Raw genomic sequence first — 14684 nt, 5'->3', positions numbered from 1 at the left:
TATCTTTTCATGCTCTGGGCCAAACCAGCCATGTTCAACTCTCTGAATATGTCCTGGGTTCCTGTGTACTTCCTTCCCCATTTCTTTCTCTCACTTCCAACCACTAACATCCTGCTCATTTGTACTGGCCATTTCAAATACCACATCTTTATGGAGTCTTCCCTGATGATCCTTGGTAGACCAAACCGAAGCAACTGCTCTGTCTCTGAGCTACTTGTAGCATGAGGTTTGTATACCTCATTATACCAGCCAGAGCTGCCCATACTTAGCCTTCTTGGCCTATAAGCTCCATTCATTTCTGTGCCTCCCAGAGCACCTGCATGGGACTGTGTACACAATTCACATTCTAATGAGATTTGCTAAAGCTCTAGCTCTACTACCTAATATGGCTTTATAGATATTTGGAGGGTTTTTTTTGGTCAACTAGTGTATCCTACAAATTGTTTGTCCAATCTCTAACTGAAAATCCTCCATTTAACAAAATCTACACTTTATTTAAACTAATTAATACTAAGTCTACATTTCCCTTAACTGTACCAGTAACTTATTGTCAATATGGGTATATTACTGATCCAGCTGTTTTACTGCAAGAACAGCCCTTAGTCTCTACTGCCCATCACTTACTTTATTAACTTTCTTTAAAAGAAAACAATAGAAGAGACCAAATGAATATCTGGTCTCTTCTTGAAGGTTTTCTCCTACTACATTGCTTTACTAGGTTTAATTCCAAAGGCTGCCATGATTTGCAAGACCAGGAAACTTCCCTAATATACCCGACTTGTCTAATATATAACAGAGAGCCAGACAAAATGAAGAAACATAGGAATATTTCTTAAATGAAAGATATAAAGCCACAGCAAAAGATCTAAATGAAATGGAGATAAACAATATGCCTCATAAAGAATTCAAAGTAATGGTCATAAAGACACTCACTGGACTTGAGAAAAGAGTGTAGAACCTTAGTGAGACATTCAAAAAGAGATTGAAAATATAAAAAAGAACCAATTAGAGAACAAGAAGATAATAACTGAAATTAAAAAAGCACTACAGGGAATTAATAAAAGATCAGAGGAGAGAGAAGAACAAATTAGTGACCGGGAAGACAGAGTAATGGAAAGCAACCAAGCTGAAGAGCAGAGAGAAAGAAGAATAATAAAAAATGAGAATAGACTTATGGAAGTCAGTGACATCATCAAGTGTAATGATATTTGCATTATAGGCATCCCAAATGGAGAAGAGACAAAGGGGCAGAAAATTTATTTGAAAAAATAATAGCTGAAAACATCCCTTGGTGAAAAACATTTGGTGAAGAAAACAGACATCCAGATTCGGGAGGCACAGAAAGCCCCCAACAAAATCAACCCAAGCAGGGTTCATAATGATACACATAATAATTAAAATAGCATAAAGTACTGATAAAGAGAGAATTTTAAAAACAGTAAGAGAAAACAGTTACATTCAAGGGAAACCACATAAGGCTTATAAGCTTATTTGCCAGCAGAAAGTTTGCAGGTCAAAAGGGAGTGGAATGATATATTCAAAGTACTGAAAGGATTTTGGGATGAGCACTGGGTGTTGTATGGAAACCAATTTGTCAATAAATTTCATATATAAAAAAAAAACAAAAACAAAAACAAAAAAAAAACAAAGTACTGAAAGGAAAAACCTGCAACCAAGAATATTCTACCCAACAAAGTTAACATTCAGAAGAGAAAGAGAGATAAAATGTTTCGTAGACACACAAAAGTTAAAGGAGTTCATCAACACTGAGCCTTCTGAGAAATGTTAAAGGCAATCTATGAATGGAGAGAGAAGGCCATAATAATTAGGAGTAAGAAAATTATGAAAGGAAGAAATTTCACAGGTAAATACAAACATAAGGAAAGCAGATTAATCACTTATAACACCAGTACAAAAGTTAAAGGGGACAAAAAGCAGTAAAATCAATTATATCCGTAAAAACCAGTCAAGGGACTCATAAAATAAAAGGATGATGGGGCACCTGGGTGGCTCAGTCGGTGAGTGTCCACTTCAACTGAGGTCATGATCTCACTGTTCGTGAGTTTGAGTCCCATGTTGGGTTCTGTGCTGACAGCTCTGAGCCTGGAGTCTGCTTCAGATTCTGTGTCTCCCTCTCTCTGCCCCTCTCCTGCTCACACTGTCTCTCTCTCTCAAAAAGAAATAAACATTAAAAAAAAATAAAATAGGATGAAACGCATTATGTCATGTACGTAAAACATAGTGGGGGGTGGGGAGTAAAAACTTAGTGCTTTTAGAATGGTTTAAATTTAAGTGACCATCAATTCAATACACAGTATTGTATGCATAAGATGTTATATATAAGCCTAAAGGTAACCATGTAATCAAAAAATTACACAAAAAATATACACAAAAAATAAAGAATAAGTAATCCAAGCATATCACTAAAGAAACCCATCAAACCACCAGGGAAGACAACAAAAGAAGAAAGGAACAGAGAAGAACTACAGAAACAGACATAAAACAAGTAACAAAATGGCAGTAAGTACATACCTATCAATAATTACACTGAATGTAAATGGACTGACTACTGCAACTAAAAGACACAGGATGACAGAATGTGTAGAAAGGCAAGACGCAGCTATCTGTTGCCTATAAGAGACTCATTTCAGACCTAAAAACACATGCAGATTGAAAGTAAAGTGAGGAAAACAATTTACCATGCAAATGCAAGTGAAAAGAAAACGGGTAGTAAAACTTATATCAAAGAAAAGAGACATTAAATAAAAGACTGTAGGGGTGCCTGGGTGCCTCAGTGGGTTAAGCGTCAGACTCTTGGTTTAGGCTCAGGTCACGATCTCACTGTATCATGAGTTTGAGTCCTGCATCAGGCTCTGCACTGGCAGCATGGGGCCTGCTTGGGATTCTCTCTCATTCTCTCTCTGACCCTCCCCCACTAGCACTGTGTCAGTTTCTCTCAAAATAAATGAATAAACTTATTTTATTTTTTATATGAAATTGTCAAATTGGTTTCCATACAACACCCAGTGCTCATCCCAAAAAGTGCCCTCCTCAATGCCCATCACCCACTTTCCCCTTCCCTCCACCCCCCATTAAATAAACTTTAAAAAAAAAAAACCCCAAAACACAAAGACTGCAACAAGAGACAAAGAAGGGCACTACATAATGATAAAGCGAACAATCCAACAAGAGTATGATACAGCTAATTGTAAATATTTATGTACCCCACATGGTAGTACCTAAATACATAAAGCAAATACTTACAGACATACAGGAAAAATCAACAGGAATACAATAATAGGGAGCTTTAACACCCCACCTACATCAATGGATAGATCATCCAGACAGAAAATCAACAAAGAAGCAATAGCGTTGAATGACATACTGGATGGACCTACAACAGCGGAATACTCATTCTTTTCAAGTGCACGTGGACCATTCTCCAGATTAGATTACATACTGGGTCTCAATAAATTCAAATAGACTGGAAGCACATCATGTATCTTTTCTGACTACAACATCATGAAACTAGAAATAAATCACAAGAAAGAATCTGGAAAGGACACAAATACATGGAAGCTAAGTGATATGCTACTAAACAATGAATGGATCAAGGAAGAAATCAAAGAGAAAATAAAAAAATACTGCAGACAAATGACCATGAAAACACAAGAATCCAAAATGTTGGGGATGTAGCAAAAGCGGTTCTAAGCAGGAAGTTTACAGTAATAGATGCCTCGAGAAACAAGAAAAATCTCAAATAAGCAACCTAACCTTACACCTAAAGGAGCTAGAAAATAAAAACAAATAAAATCCCAAACCAGTAGAAGGAATTAATAAAGATTAGAGCAGAAGTAAATGAAATAGAGATTAAAAAACAAGAGATCAATGAAACCAGAAGCTGATATATTAAAAAGATCAACAAATATTGATAAATCCTTAGCCAGAGTCATAAAAAAATCAGAAATGAAAGAGGAGTGCATGGCGACATGCAGAAGAGTGAAACTAAACCACTTTCTTAAACCATACACAAAAATGGATGAAAGACCTAAATGCGAGACAGGAAATCATCAAAATCCTAGAAGAGAACACAAGTAGCTACCTCTTTGACTTCGAACACATGAACTTATCAGACATGTCACCAAAGGAAAGGGAAAAAAAAGAAAACATGAACTATTAGGACTTCATCAAGATAAAAAGGACAGCAAAGGAAACAAAACGAAAAGGCAGCCAACGGAATGGGAGACTATATTTGCAAACAACGTATCTGATGAAGGGTTAGTATCAAAATCTACAAAGAACTTATCAAACTGAACACTCCAAAAAACAAACAACTCAGGTATGAAATGGGCAGAAGCCATGAATAGACATTTTCCCAAAGAAGACATTCAGATGGCTGACACATGAAAAGATGCTCAGCATCACTTATCATCAGAGAAATGCAAATCAAAACCATGATGAGATTATCACCACACACTTGTCAGAATGGCTAAAATTAACAACAAGAGACAACAGGTGTTGACAAGGATGCAGAGAAAGGGGAACCCTCTTGCACTGCTGGTGGGAGCACAAACTGGTGCAGCAATTGTGCAAAACAGTATGGGAGGTTTCTCAAAGAACTAAAAATAGAATTACCTATGATCTAGCAAGTGTACTATTAGGTATTTACCCAAAGGATACAAAAATACAGATTTGAGTAGATGCATGCACCCCAATGTTTTTACAGCAGCAGTATCAACAATAGCCAAACTATGAAAGAGCCCAAATGTCTATTGACTAATGAATACATAAAGAGGATGTAGTATATATATATACAATGGAATAGAACTCAACCATCAAAAAGAATGAAATCTTGCAACAATGTGGATGGAGCTAGAAAGTAAAATGCTAAGTGAAATAAGTTAATCAGAGAAAGACAAATACCATATGATTTTACTCGTATGTGGAATTTAAGAAACCAAACAGATGAACAAACAGGAAGCAGAAAAAGGAGAGGGAAACAAACCGCATGAGACAATACAACAAACGATATCTTAATGATAGAGAACAAACTGTGGGTTGAGGGAGGGAACTGGGGGGGACATGGGCTATATGGGTGATGAGTATTAAAAGGAGGGCACTTGTTGTGATGACCACTGGGTGTTACATATAAGTGATAAATCACTGAATTCTGCTACTGAAATCAATATTGCAATGTATGTTAACTAAAATTTAAATAATAAAAAGAAATGAAAGAGGAGAAATAACAAGTGATGCCACAGAAATACAAAGGATTATAAGAGAAGGGTGTGTGAAAAATTATATGTCAACAAATTGGACAACCTAGAAGAAATGGCTAAATTCCTAGAAACTATAACTTCTTAAAACTGAATCGGGAAGAAATAGAAAATTTGACCATACCGATTACTACTAGCAGTGAAATTGAATCAATATCCAAAAAACTCCCAACAAACAGAAGTCCAGAACCAGATGGCTTCACAGATGAATTCTACCAAACATTAAAAGAAGAGTTAATACCTAATCTTCTCAAACTATTCCAAAAAACAGATGAGAAAGGAAAGCCATCCAATTCATTCTATGAGGCCAGCATTACCCTGATACCAAAACCAGAAAAAGACACTACAAACAATGAAAATTATAGGACACTAACTCTGATGAACATAGATGGAAAGGTCCTCAACAAAATATTAGCAAACCAAATCCAATATACATATAAAATCATTCACCATGATTAAGAGGATTTATTCCAGAGATGCAAGGGTGGTTTAATATTTTCAAAGCAGTTAATATGATATGTCACATTAACAAGAGAAAGGATGAAAACCATGTGATCATATCAGCAAATACACAGCAAGCATTTGAGAATGTACAACATCTATGCAAGATAAAAACTCTTAACAAAGTAGTTTTAGAGGAAACCTACCTCAACAAAATACAGGTCATATACGAAAAACTCATGGGTAATATATGCAATGATGAAATGCTGAGCTTTTCTCTAAGATCAGGAAGAAGACAAGAATATCCAGTCATCACTTTTATTCAACATAGTACTGGAAATCCTAGCCATGGCACTAAGACATCCAAATCATCCAAATTGGTAAGAAGTAAAATTTTCACTATTTGCAGATGATACGTATAGAAAAAAAAAACCTACTAAAATATGTACAAAAAATCTACTAGAACTTATAAATGAATTCAGTAAAGTCACAGGATATAAAATTAATATACAGACATCTGTTGCATTTACATACCCTAATAATGGAGTAGCAGCAGGAGAAGTTAAGAAAACAATCTCTTTTACAACTGCACCAAAAATAATAAAATACTTACAAATATACATATCCAAGAAGGTGAACGACATGTACTCCAAAAACTATAAAACTCTGATGAAACAAACTGATGATGACACAAACAAATGGAAAGGTATTCCATGCTTGTGGATTGGAAGACCCACTATTGTTATAATTTCCATTATACAGTCTACAGATTTAATGCAATCCCTATCAAAATACAAATAACATTTATCGCAGAACTAGAACAAACAATCCTAAATTTGTATGGAATGAAAAAAAGACCCCAAATAGCCAAAGCAATCTTGAGAAAGAAGAAGAAAGCTAGAGATATCACAATCGCAGATTTCAAAATAGAGTACAAAGCTATAGTAATCAAAGCAGTGTGGCACTGGCACAAAAATAAACACATAGATTAATGGAACAGAATATAGTCCAGATATAAACCCACACTTATATGTTCAAGTAAGAATATATAATGGGAAAAAGAAAGTCTCTTCAACAAATGGTATTGTGAAAACTGGACAGCTAAATGCAAAAGAGTGAAACTGACCACCTTCTTACGCCATACAGAAAAATTAAATTCAAAACAGTTTAAAGACCTAAATGTGAGACCTGAAACCATAAAATTCCTTGGAAGAAAGCATGTGGTAACTGCTTTGACATTGGCTGTAGCAATATTTTTCTAGATATCTCTCCTCAAGCAAGATAGACAAAAGCGAAATTAAACTATTGAGACTATACCAAACATCAAAAGCTTTTGCACAGTAAAGGAAACCATCACCAAATCAAAAAGGCAACTTACTGAATGGGAGAAGTTATCCAATGGGATATAATAGGAAATGATATCCAAAAAGGGGTTGATATCCAAAATATATAAATACCTTATATAACTCAACATCAAAAAACCCAATAATTTGATTTAAAAATGGGCAGAGGAACTGAATGGACATTTTTCCAAAGAAGAAATAAATGGCCAACAGACACTTAAAAGATGTTCAACATCACTAATCATCATGGAAATTAAAATGATCATTAGATCATTTTACACCTGTCAGAATGGTTAAAATAAAAAACGTAAGAAATAACAAGTGTTGGCAAGGATGTGGGAAAAAAAGAACGCTCTGTGTATTGACTGTAATGCAAATAGATGCAGCTACTGTGGAAAACAGCATAGAAGTTCTTCAAAAAGTTAAAAATAGAATTACCATATGGCCCAAGGATTCCACTCTAGGTATCAACCCAAAGAAAATAAAAGTACTAATTTGAAAAGATATATGCACCCCTATGTTTATTGCATCAGTATTTACAATAGCCATGATATGGAAGCAACCCAAGTATCCATTCACAGATAAAGAAGAGGTGTTGTATATATGCAATGGAATATTACTCATCCATAAATACAAATGAGATCTTGCCATTTGCAATAATATGGATGACTCTGGAGGGTATAATGATAAAAAACATTAGTCAGAGAAAGACAAATATCATATGATTTTACTCATACGTGGAATTTAAGAAACAAACGCATAAAGAAAATGAGAGAAATTAAAAAATAGCCTCTTTAATATAGAGAACAAACTAGTTGCCAGAGGGGAGGTTGGGTGAGGGGATGCCTGACATAGATAAAGGGGATTAACAGTACAATTATCCTGATAAGCACTTAGAAGTGTATAGAGTTGCTGAATCATCATACTGTACACCTGAAATGAACATAACACTCAATGTTAATTATACTTAAATTAAAAAAAAAATCTAACCTAGGGCAAAAGAAAATCAGCCTAGGCTGAGAGGATATCAAACAGTTAAAAGTATTTCATAATTTTATTACACCTTATATTTATGTGCAATGAGGCTTTTTGTCCTCCATATGGATATAAATTAATCAAAATGATTGATTTTCTCATATCTAATACCTCAAGATTCACTTTAGGTATAGTTTTCAAGGCCACCTAAAAAACAAATATCCCCCAGCAGTGGGAGATTTAATTTATAGTAATAATTAAGTATATAACAATCATATTTCTAATATCAGTAGAAGAAATATAATTAATTTTTTAAAAAGTAAAGAAAAATAAATTGTTCTGGTTTAGTTATATTTCTCACTTTTCCCATGTTAAGAAAAAAGAAGGATCAAGTTGTTTACTGTAGAAGTAGCATTTAGAAGTCCGGCTCTTATCTACACATAGCTTCTCCACTCATCCTAGTTTCCTTCTATGAAGAAATTTGAGTCATGACCAACATCAATTACTATGCTTTACTTGAAGGCTAATAATGAACTTCCTTCCACAAACTTGTACTGTACATTTTTTGAGATATGCTTATTTTCCATCCATATTTAATAAAAAATGTAAAATGTTATGGGTTTAATTTGAATTGAATAAAACACAATCATCAGTAAATAGATGAGAAATTGAGAGATCTAAAATTACAATTTGTTAAGTTTCTACTGGGTACCTGGCACTTCACACACATTGTTTCATTTAATCTTCACTTTCACATTACATGAAGCAGACACTCTTATTCTCGTTTTGCATATGAGGAAAGTCAGGTTCAATACTTGACCATTACTTGATGAAAGTCAGTTGGCCAATTTGGCCCGTCCTCAAATCCTGTCTTCTGTTACATAGCATGAAATTCAATTTTAAGACTTAGAGTGTTCTATTCTTCATTAATTAATATTTCATACAATCTACATCAAGCTAAAAATAAAATAAAATAAAATCATCAGTTTGGGAGTCTTCTACTTGCAATTAAAAATATATATATATTGGGAAAGACTCCTTAATCCTGGTCAAGTTGGCAGTCAGTTTAGTGTGTGTTGTTCTTATTATTTTATATAAGCCTGAAGGCAAGGAGGAAAAATTAGTCTTTTAAAAAAGGGTTTTTTTCAATAAACCATCATGCTGACAAATTAAATGATAGTAACCTCTCTCAACAGCTGACAGCCTAGCAGGGGCCCTGTTAACATTCACATTAGGGCAGACTGATTGGTTTAATTGGCAGTCATGCCTAAAAACCTGCAGAGGAATTGATGCTGAATGAATCATTTCCTTCAGCAATATTCAGCAGTTTGAATGCAGCAATGCAACCAAAGGCTCTTAAAGTTGTTCTATTTATTGTTGAAACCAACCAACCAAGTGATTACTTTCATTTTATTTTCTAAAATTGTGTGCTTTTACTGAAAGCCATCATTTAAAAATGCTTCAAAGAAAAGACTTCTTACCACATTTTCCCATATCTCAAACTGGAAGGTACTAGAGGCAGACAATGTCGTGAGGAACAAATCTAGAAGGAAAATAATAGAATTGTAAGTGTTGTTACTGATGTGTACATTTAAAACAGGAAGAAATGCAATACATAAAAATAGTTAATACAGTTGTACTTAAACATATTTTAAACTATATTTTAAGGAGCTTGATCCCATCAAAGAAAGCAAGCAGATGATCCTGTATTTGTAAATTAAGGAAAATGTATTTAAAGGGTGAATTTGGTGTTAATCCTTCAAAAGCATTCTTTCTTTCTTTTTAAAATATTTATTTATATTTTGGGAGAGAGAGAGAGAGAGAGAGAGAAAATGGACAGGAGAGGGGCAGAGAGTGAGGGGGACAGAGGATCTGAAGCAGGCTCTGCGCTAATGGTAGAAGCCCGATGCGGGGCTCAAACTTTGAACTCACGAACCATGAGATCATTACCTGAGCTGAAGTCAGATGCTTAATCGACTGAGCCATCCAGGTGCCCCAAGCATTCTTTATTTTTAAGAGTGGTTATGCCATAAGAGGCTCTTAAATACAGAGAACAAACTGAGGGTTGATGGGGGGTGGGAGCAGGGAAAGTGGGTGATGGGCATTGAGGAGGGCACTTGTTAGGATGAGCACTGGGTATTGTATGGAAGCCAATTTGACAATAAATTATATTAAAATTTTTTTAAAGTTAAAAAATAATAAAAATTTTCATTTTTGAATTAAAAAAAATAAGAGTGGCCATGCATACTAACCTTTTTATGACACACATTTTTAGGTTAAGGTAGACTATATTAAAAAAAAAAAATATTCTAGGGGCGCCTGGGTGGCGCAGTCGGTTAAGCGTCCGACTTCAGCCAGGTCACGATCTCACGGTCTGTGAGTTTGAGCCCCGCGTCAGGCTCTGGGCTGATGGCTCGGAGCCTGGAGCCTGTTTCCAATTCTGTGTCTCCCTCTCTCTCTGCCCCTCCCCCGTTCATGCTCTGTCTCTGTCCCAAAAATAAATAAAAAACGTTGAAAAAAAAAAATTTAAAAAAAAAATATTCTAGTCAGAATCACATTGTGCTTTCTCAACTTAAAAGCTATGTTTCCTTATATGTCATAGCTGGGTTTCAGAATTATTTTAAATAACAGTATTTTAGCACAAAAATCTTTAGTACTCATGTTAGATGAACAACAAATTATATTCAAATTTTGAACAGAATTGTCCTTATATAGTCCAACTAAACAAAACTGTTTTATTGGAAAGTGCAAGATTTTAATAAAATTTATTGAAGAATAGGTTGACAGTCAAATCTAACATCCTATTAACAAAGGTCAGGTGAACTGCAAATCTATTCTAGTGCAGTATTTATTATATTTGCATAATGACAATTTTACTTAGTGAATATACAAAATTTCAAAATGATGAGTTGACTCAGGAATATTAAAATAACATTATTCTTCTATGCTTTAAAAATGGGAATTAACTCGGTGATATGCAGACCATGACTATTTTAAAGAAACGTTTTTTTCTTTTTTTTGCACCATTAAATACGTTTAAGAGAAATATCCTTCACATTTTAATGTGTTTTCTGTACAGCTTTCATATGAATTTCATGAAGCTAATTTATATAATAGTTATAATAATAATTTTCATAGAATCCCCAAAAAACTAAGGAATATTCTTCACTGTGAGAATTTGTTATACTCAAACTCCTGATTCCAAGTAAGTGGAACTATTCTTTATGTTTTTCTCTGTGTTTATTTTTACACTAAGATGCTTTGCCTGTGGACATACAAATGTAGTCTTTAATGAAGGTAACTTCATTACTCCATCAAACATACACTCCCAGTGAGTGTCTATTTCCAGACTCATTTAGGAAAAATCCCATAGAATACCTGAGATTTGTGAGATGATATACCTACAGCCAACATGCTCTCTTCCTTCCATATACCCTCCACATTACCATCAGCATGATGAAAAATCAGAAGTGCAAATTTGATCTCATTCCTTCTCCTCCAGGATCTCTTCTCCCCCTGTGAAAAAGGCCTACTTACCTAAGCTTCCATGCTCATGTCCTGCTACTCCCTTACATGAAATCGACTTTCTGTAGTACCCTTTTACATCATAGCCATCTGGTATCCCCACCATTCCTGAGGCCATTCCTCTCTCTAGGCACAGCTTTCCCTCCATTGTTATTCCACTATGATATCTGTCAAGGGTTATTACAAGATACCATGATATTTCGATTTCACATCTGTCTTTCCTGAGCTGCTTGAAGGAGGAGTCATGCCTAACTGGTTTTTATCTTTGTGGTTCCTATGCGCTTGGAAATAATATGTGCTCAAATGACTGTTTAATAATTAAATGATACCATATATATCTGTACATACACCACTGTATACAGTGTGTGTGTGTATATATATATATGCATAGTTATATATATATATATAGTTATATATATATATTGAATCATTTAGTTATTCAATATATATAGTGGTTCTTGCAAATACAAAAACTAAACTAGAAATAGTTACTCTATTGCCTTTTTAAAGAGTCTTGGGAAAAGAATGGTCTTCTGTTAAAGCATTTCATTAAAATTAAGTATGACTGATTATAGTGACTACAGTCTTAAAAATGTTTAAAAGCTGTTAATTTTTATATTATCTGAAAAGGTGGGTGATCAGGTTAAGGAAGTGATTAGGGATTAACAGCCACAGAGATTTCTAAGAATCACTTAGAGCCATGTCAGTGCAAGCTCTGAGCTATTTGAAAGACATAAAAAAAGGGATAATTATGCTATTATTATATAACAGAGGTGAATTTGTTCAAAGAGAAAGCATTACACTGTTGAAATTCTTAATGCATTTGAGAATAGATGAGAAGTCATCTTTCTGATGAGGGATCATAGACTTGTGGCCTTGATAAACCAGTTAGCTTTGTTGGATTGGAAGAGCTATTTCATTACCATGAATGGCCATGCAGGGATATTTAGAAGGGAGGGGTGGATGGTTACCAGCAACCTCTCATCATTCCTGGAAAAATAACACAAAATGTTGTTTTTTTTTTCTTTTCTGTTGGTGTTGCACTTGTCTCAATATATTTGTATAAAAGGTTATAACTTAAGAGCTTTTTGCTCTTTCATTCATAGTTAGAAAATTGAACTATAACCACAACTTTTGCTGATTCTATTTTCATAGCTTCATGGGGTATTTATTAAGATTTTGGGATACAGTAAAGTGAGATGAAGGATTAGAAGTACCTTGTAAAACAGATTAAAAAAATCTTTTCCCTATTCAATTGTATAAAAAAGGTTATAGGAAAAATAAATGATTCACTAGGTGGAGAAAAAGAGACAATTATTAATTCAATATGAAGAATCACCTCTGACTCTGAATGAAATGAGAACGAAATAATAGCTAGAAAAAAATTTTAGTCAACAAAGCAACAAAGTTCTCACCCTCCTACATGGTTGAGAGTAATCCATACAATATAATGAAAGGTAATGTTCCCAATGAAACTGTAGTGGGTGCTGTGACATGCCACGCAGGTCCCCTCTTAGGATGAAGGACTTACTACTTCAGCTGCTGGAAATGCTACTGGAAGACAGCCCTTTGTAGTCGCCCTTTCTGGAACACCTCTGGGTGAAAAGAGCTACTCTGCCAAACGTTGTAGCCTGACCTGCATCCAATAACTAATCAGTTCAGAGAAATAAAGGCAAGACCCTCTCACCATAACTCAGGACAACTCTTCAGGGCCACTGCACATTCAGAAGCCCAAGGTCAGTTGAGGCTTTTATTGACACTAAATCATGGCCCAACTCTGCTTCCTTCCCTTTTCCTCCAGCAGTACCAACTACCAGAGCAGTCCCTAAAATTAAACTTCTTGCACACTAGTTTCCATCTCAGAGCCTACATCCTAGGAAATGCAATCTACAACAACTGATACCAAGAGATCTGAAAAAGCAGATACTAAGATTTTGGAGTTGGATCACCTAACAAGGGACTGCCAATAAGGATTCTTTCACAGGGGTAAGCAGTGCACAGATGGCCATACTATCTTTTACTGGTATTATTGGGATGGTATTCTAGTGGAAAGGAATGCACTAGAGGGTGTGATCATTCAGGCTTTTTGAGAAAAAGGGGTAAATACTAACCAGAAGGACAGTGGAATTAGATAGGTGTTGCTAAGCTTACCTGAGGAAATACAGGAGAGACCAAAGGCTAACAATGACTGCTCACAAATTAAAAGCTATGTGTGAAAGCCAGAGGGCCTCTTGGGTAGCATCTAAAGAGGTTCTCATCTCCTGCAGTAGGAGGGCAAACATGGGCTGAAGACCAAGACCAGGATTTAATGGTAAGAGTAAAAGAGCTCCCAAGAAGGTTAAATTCTCAACCTAAGCAGGTCTTAACCTTAAGCAAGGTTAGGGCCCTACTTAGGAAAGAATGATACTTGTTTCATGGATTAGGAACTGTTAAAGGCTCCTATTTGAAAATGATGAAGTTTCTCCTAAATGCTAGTGTTCTCCCTTGTTTAAAGATGATGAAGATTCTGCTGCCATTGGGCAACATGCTTCCCACTTCCTACAGTCTGTCTCATCTTCTCTCCTGGCCACTATGCCAAAAAGTGGGGTTAAATTACAAAATAATCTGGCCAGGAATGGGATAGACATGAAAAGGAAAAAGAACTGTAGCCTGAATTAAGTCCAGGACCTAGCTAACATTTAGTGGTAGGAGCCAGGACAGTATGCATGAGACTATACTCTGAGAGTGCTTGATCAAGACGGGGTAAAGGGTGGGGCAGGCAGTGGAGTATGGGGTGCAGCAGAATAAAGAGTTGGGGACAAGGTGACTACATTGGATCCCTTCCATCCTAGAAGAGGCAGCAATTCACTTTATAGGAGTAGACCATACTTTGGATCTGGATTTGCCTTTCCTGTCTTGGAAGCTAATTTTTAAAATGCTAATAGAAACAGTATGATGATAGCTGACATCACTGGTACTCACTTGAAGAAATAATCTTTAACAAAAGATCACATCATGAGTTAGTGAAAAATTCAGGGCATAAACCCCAAACTCAATTAAATCCTTTTTCATTAGAATCTTGTAACAAGTAAAATAGTGAAACTATTCAATGCACATGCATTCTTCTCCAGAAAACACAGACTCA

General features: G+C 35.2%; 1 protein-coding gene across 3 annotated transcripts in view; it reads right to left on the bottom strand.

Annotated features, from left to right (window-relative positions):
- Positions 1–14684, bottom strand: part of ITFG1 (integrin alpha FG-GAP repeat containing 1) — a 336603-nt gene that overhangs the window by 241680 nt on the left and 80239 nt on the right. For all 3 annotated transcript variants that reach the window (XM_032591243.1, XM_030298124.1, XM_030298123.1), the window contains exon 7: positions 9517–9578. In XM_032591243.1, coding sequence (XP_032447134.1) covers positions 9517–9578 — 62 coding nt within the window. The remainder of the gene's footprint in view (positions 1–9516; positions 9579–14684) is intronic.

This window comes from Lynx canadensis, chromosome E2 (assembly GCF_007474595.2).
Source record: "Lynx canadensis isolate LIC74 chromosome E2, mLynCan4.pri.v2, whole genome shotgun sequence".
NCBI classification, from domain to species: domain Eukaryota; kingdom Metazoa; phylum Chordata; class Mammalia; order Carnivora; family Felidae; genus Lynx; species Lynx canadensis.
Note: the sequence above shows the minus strand (reverse complement) of the source record. Positions and strands in the feature narration are given on the sequence as shown.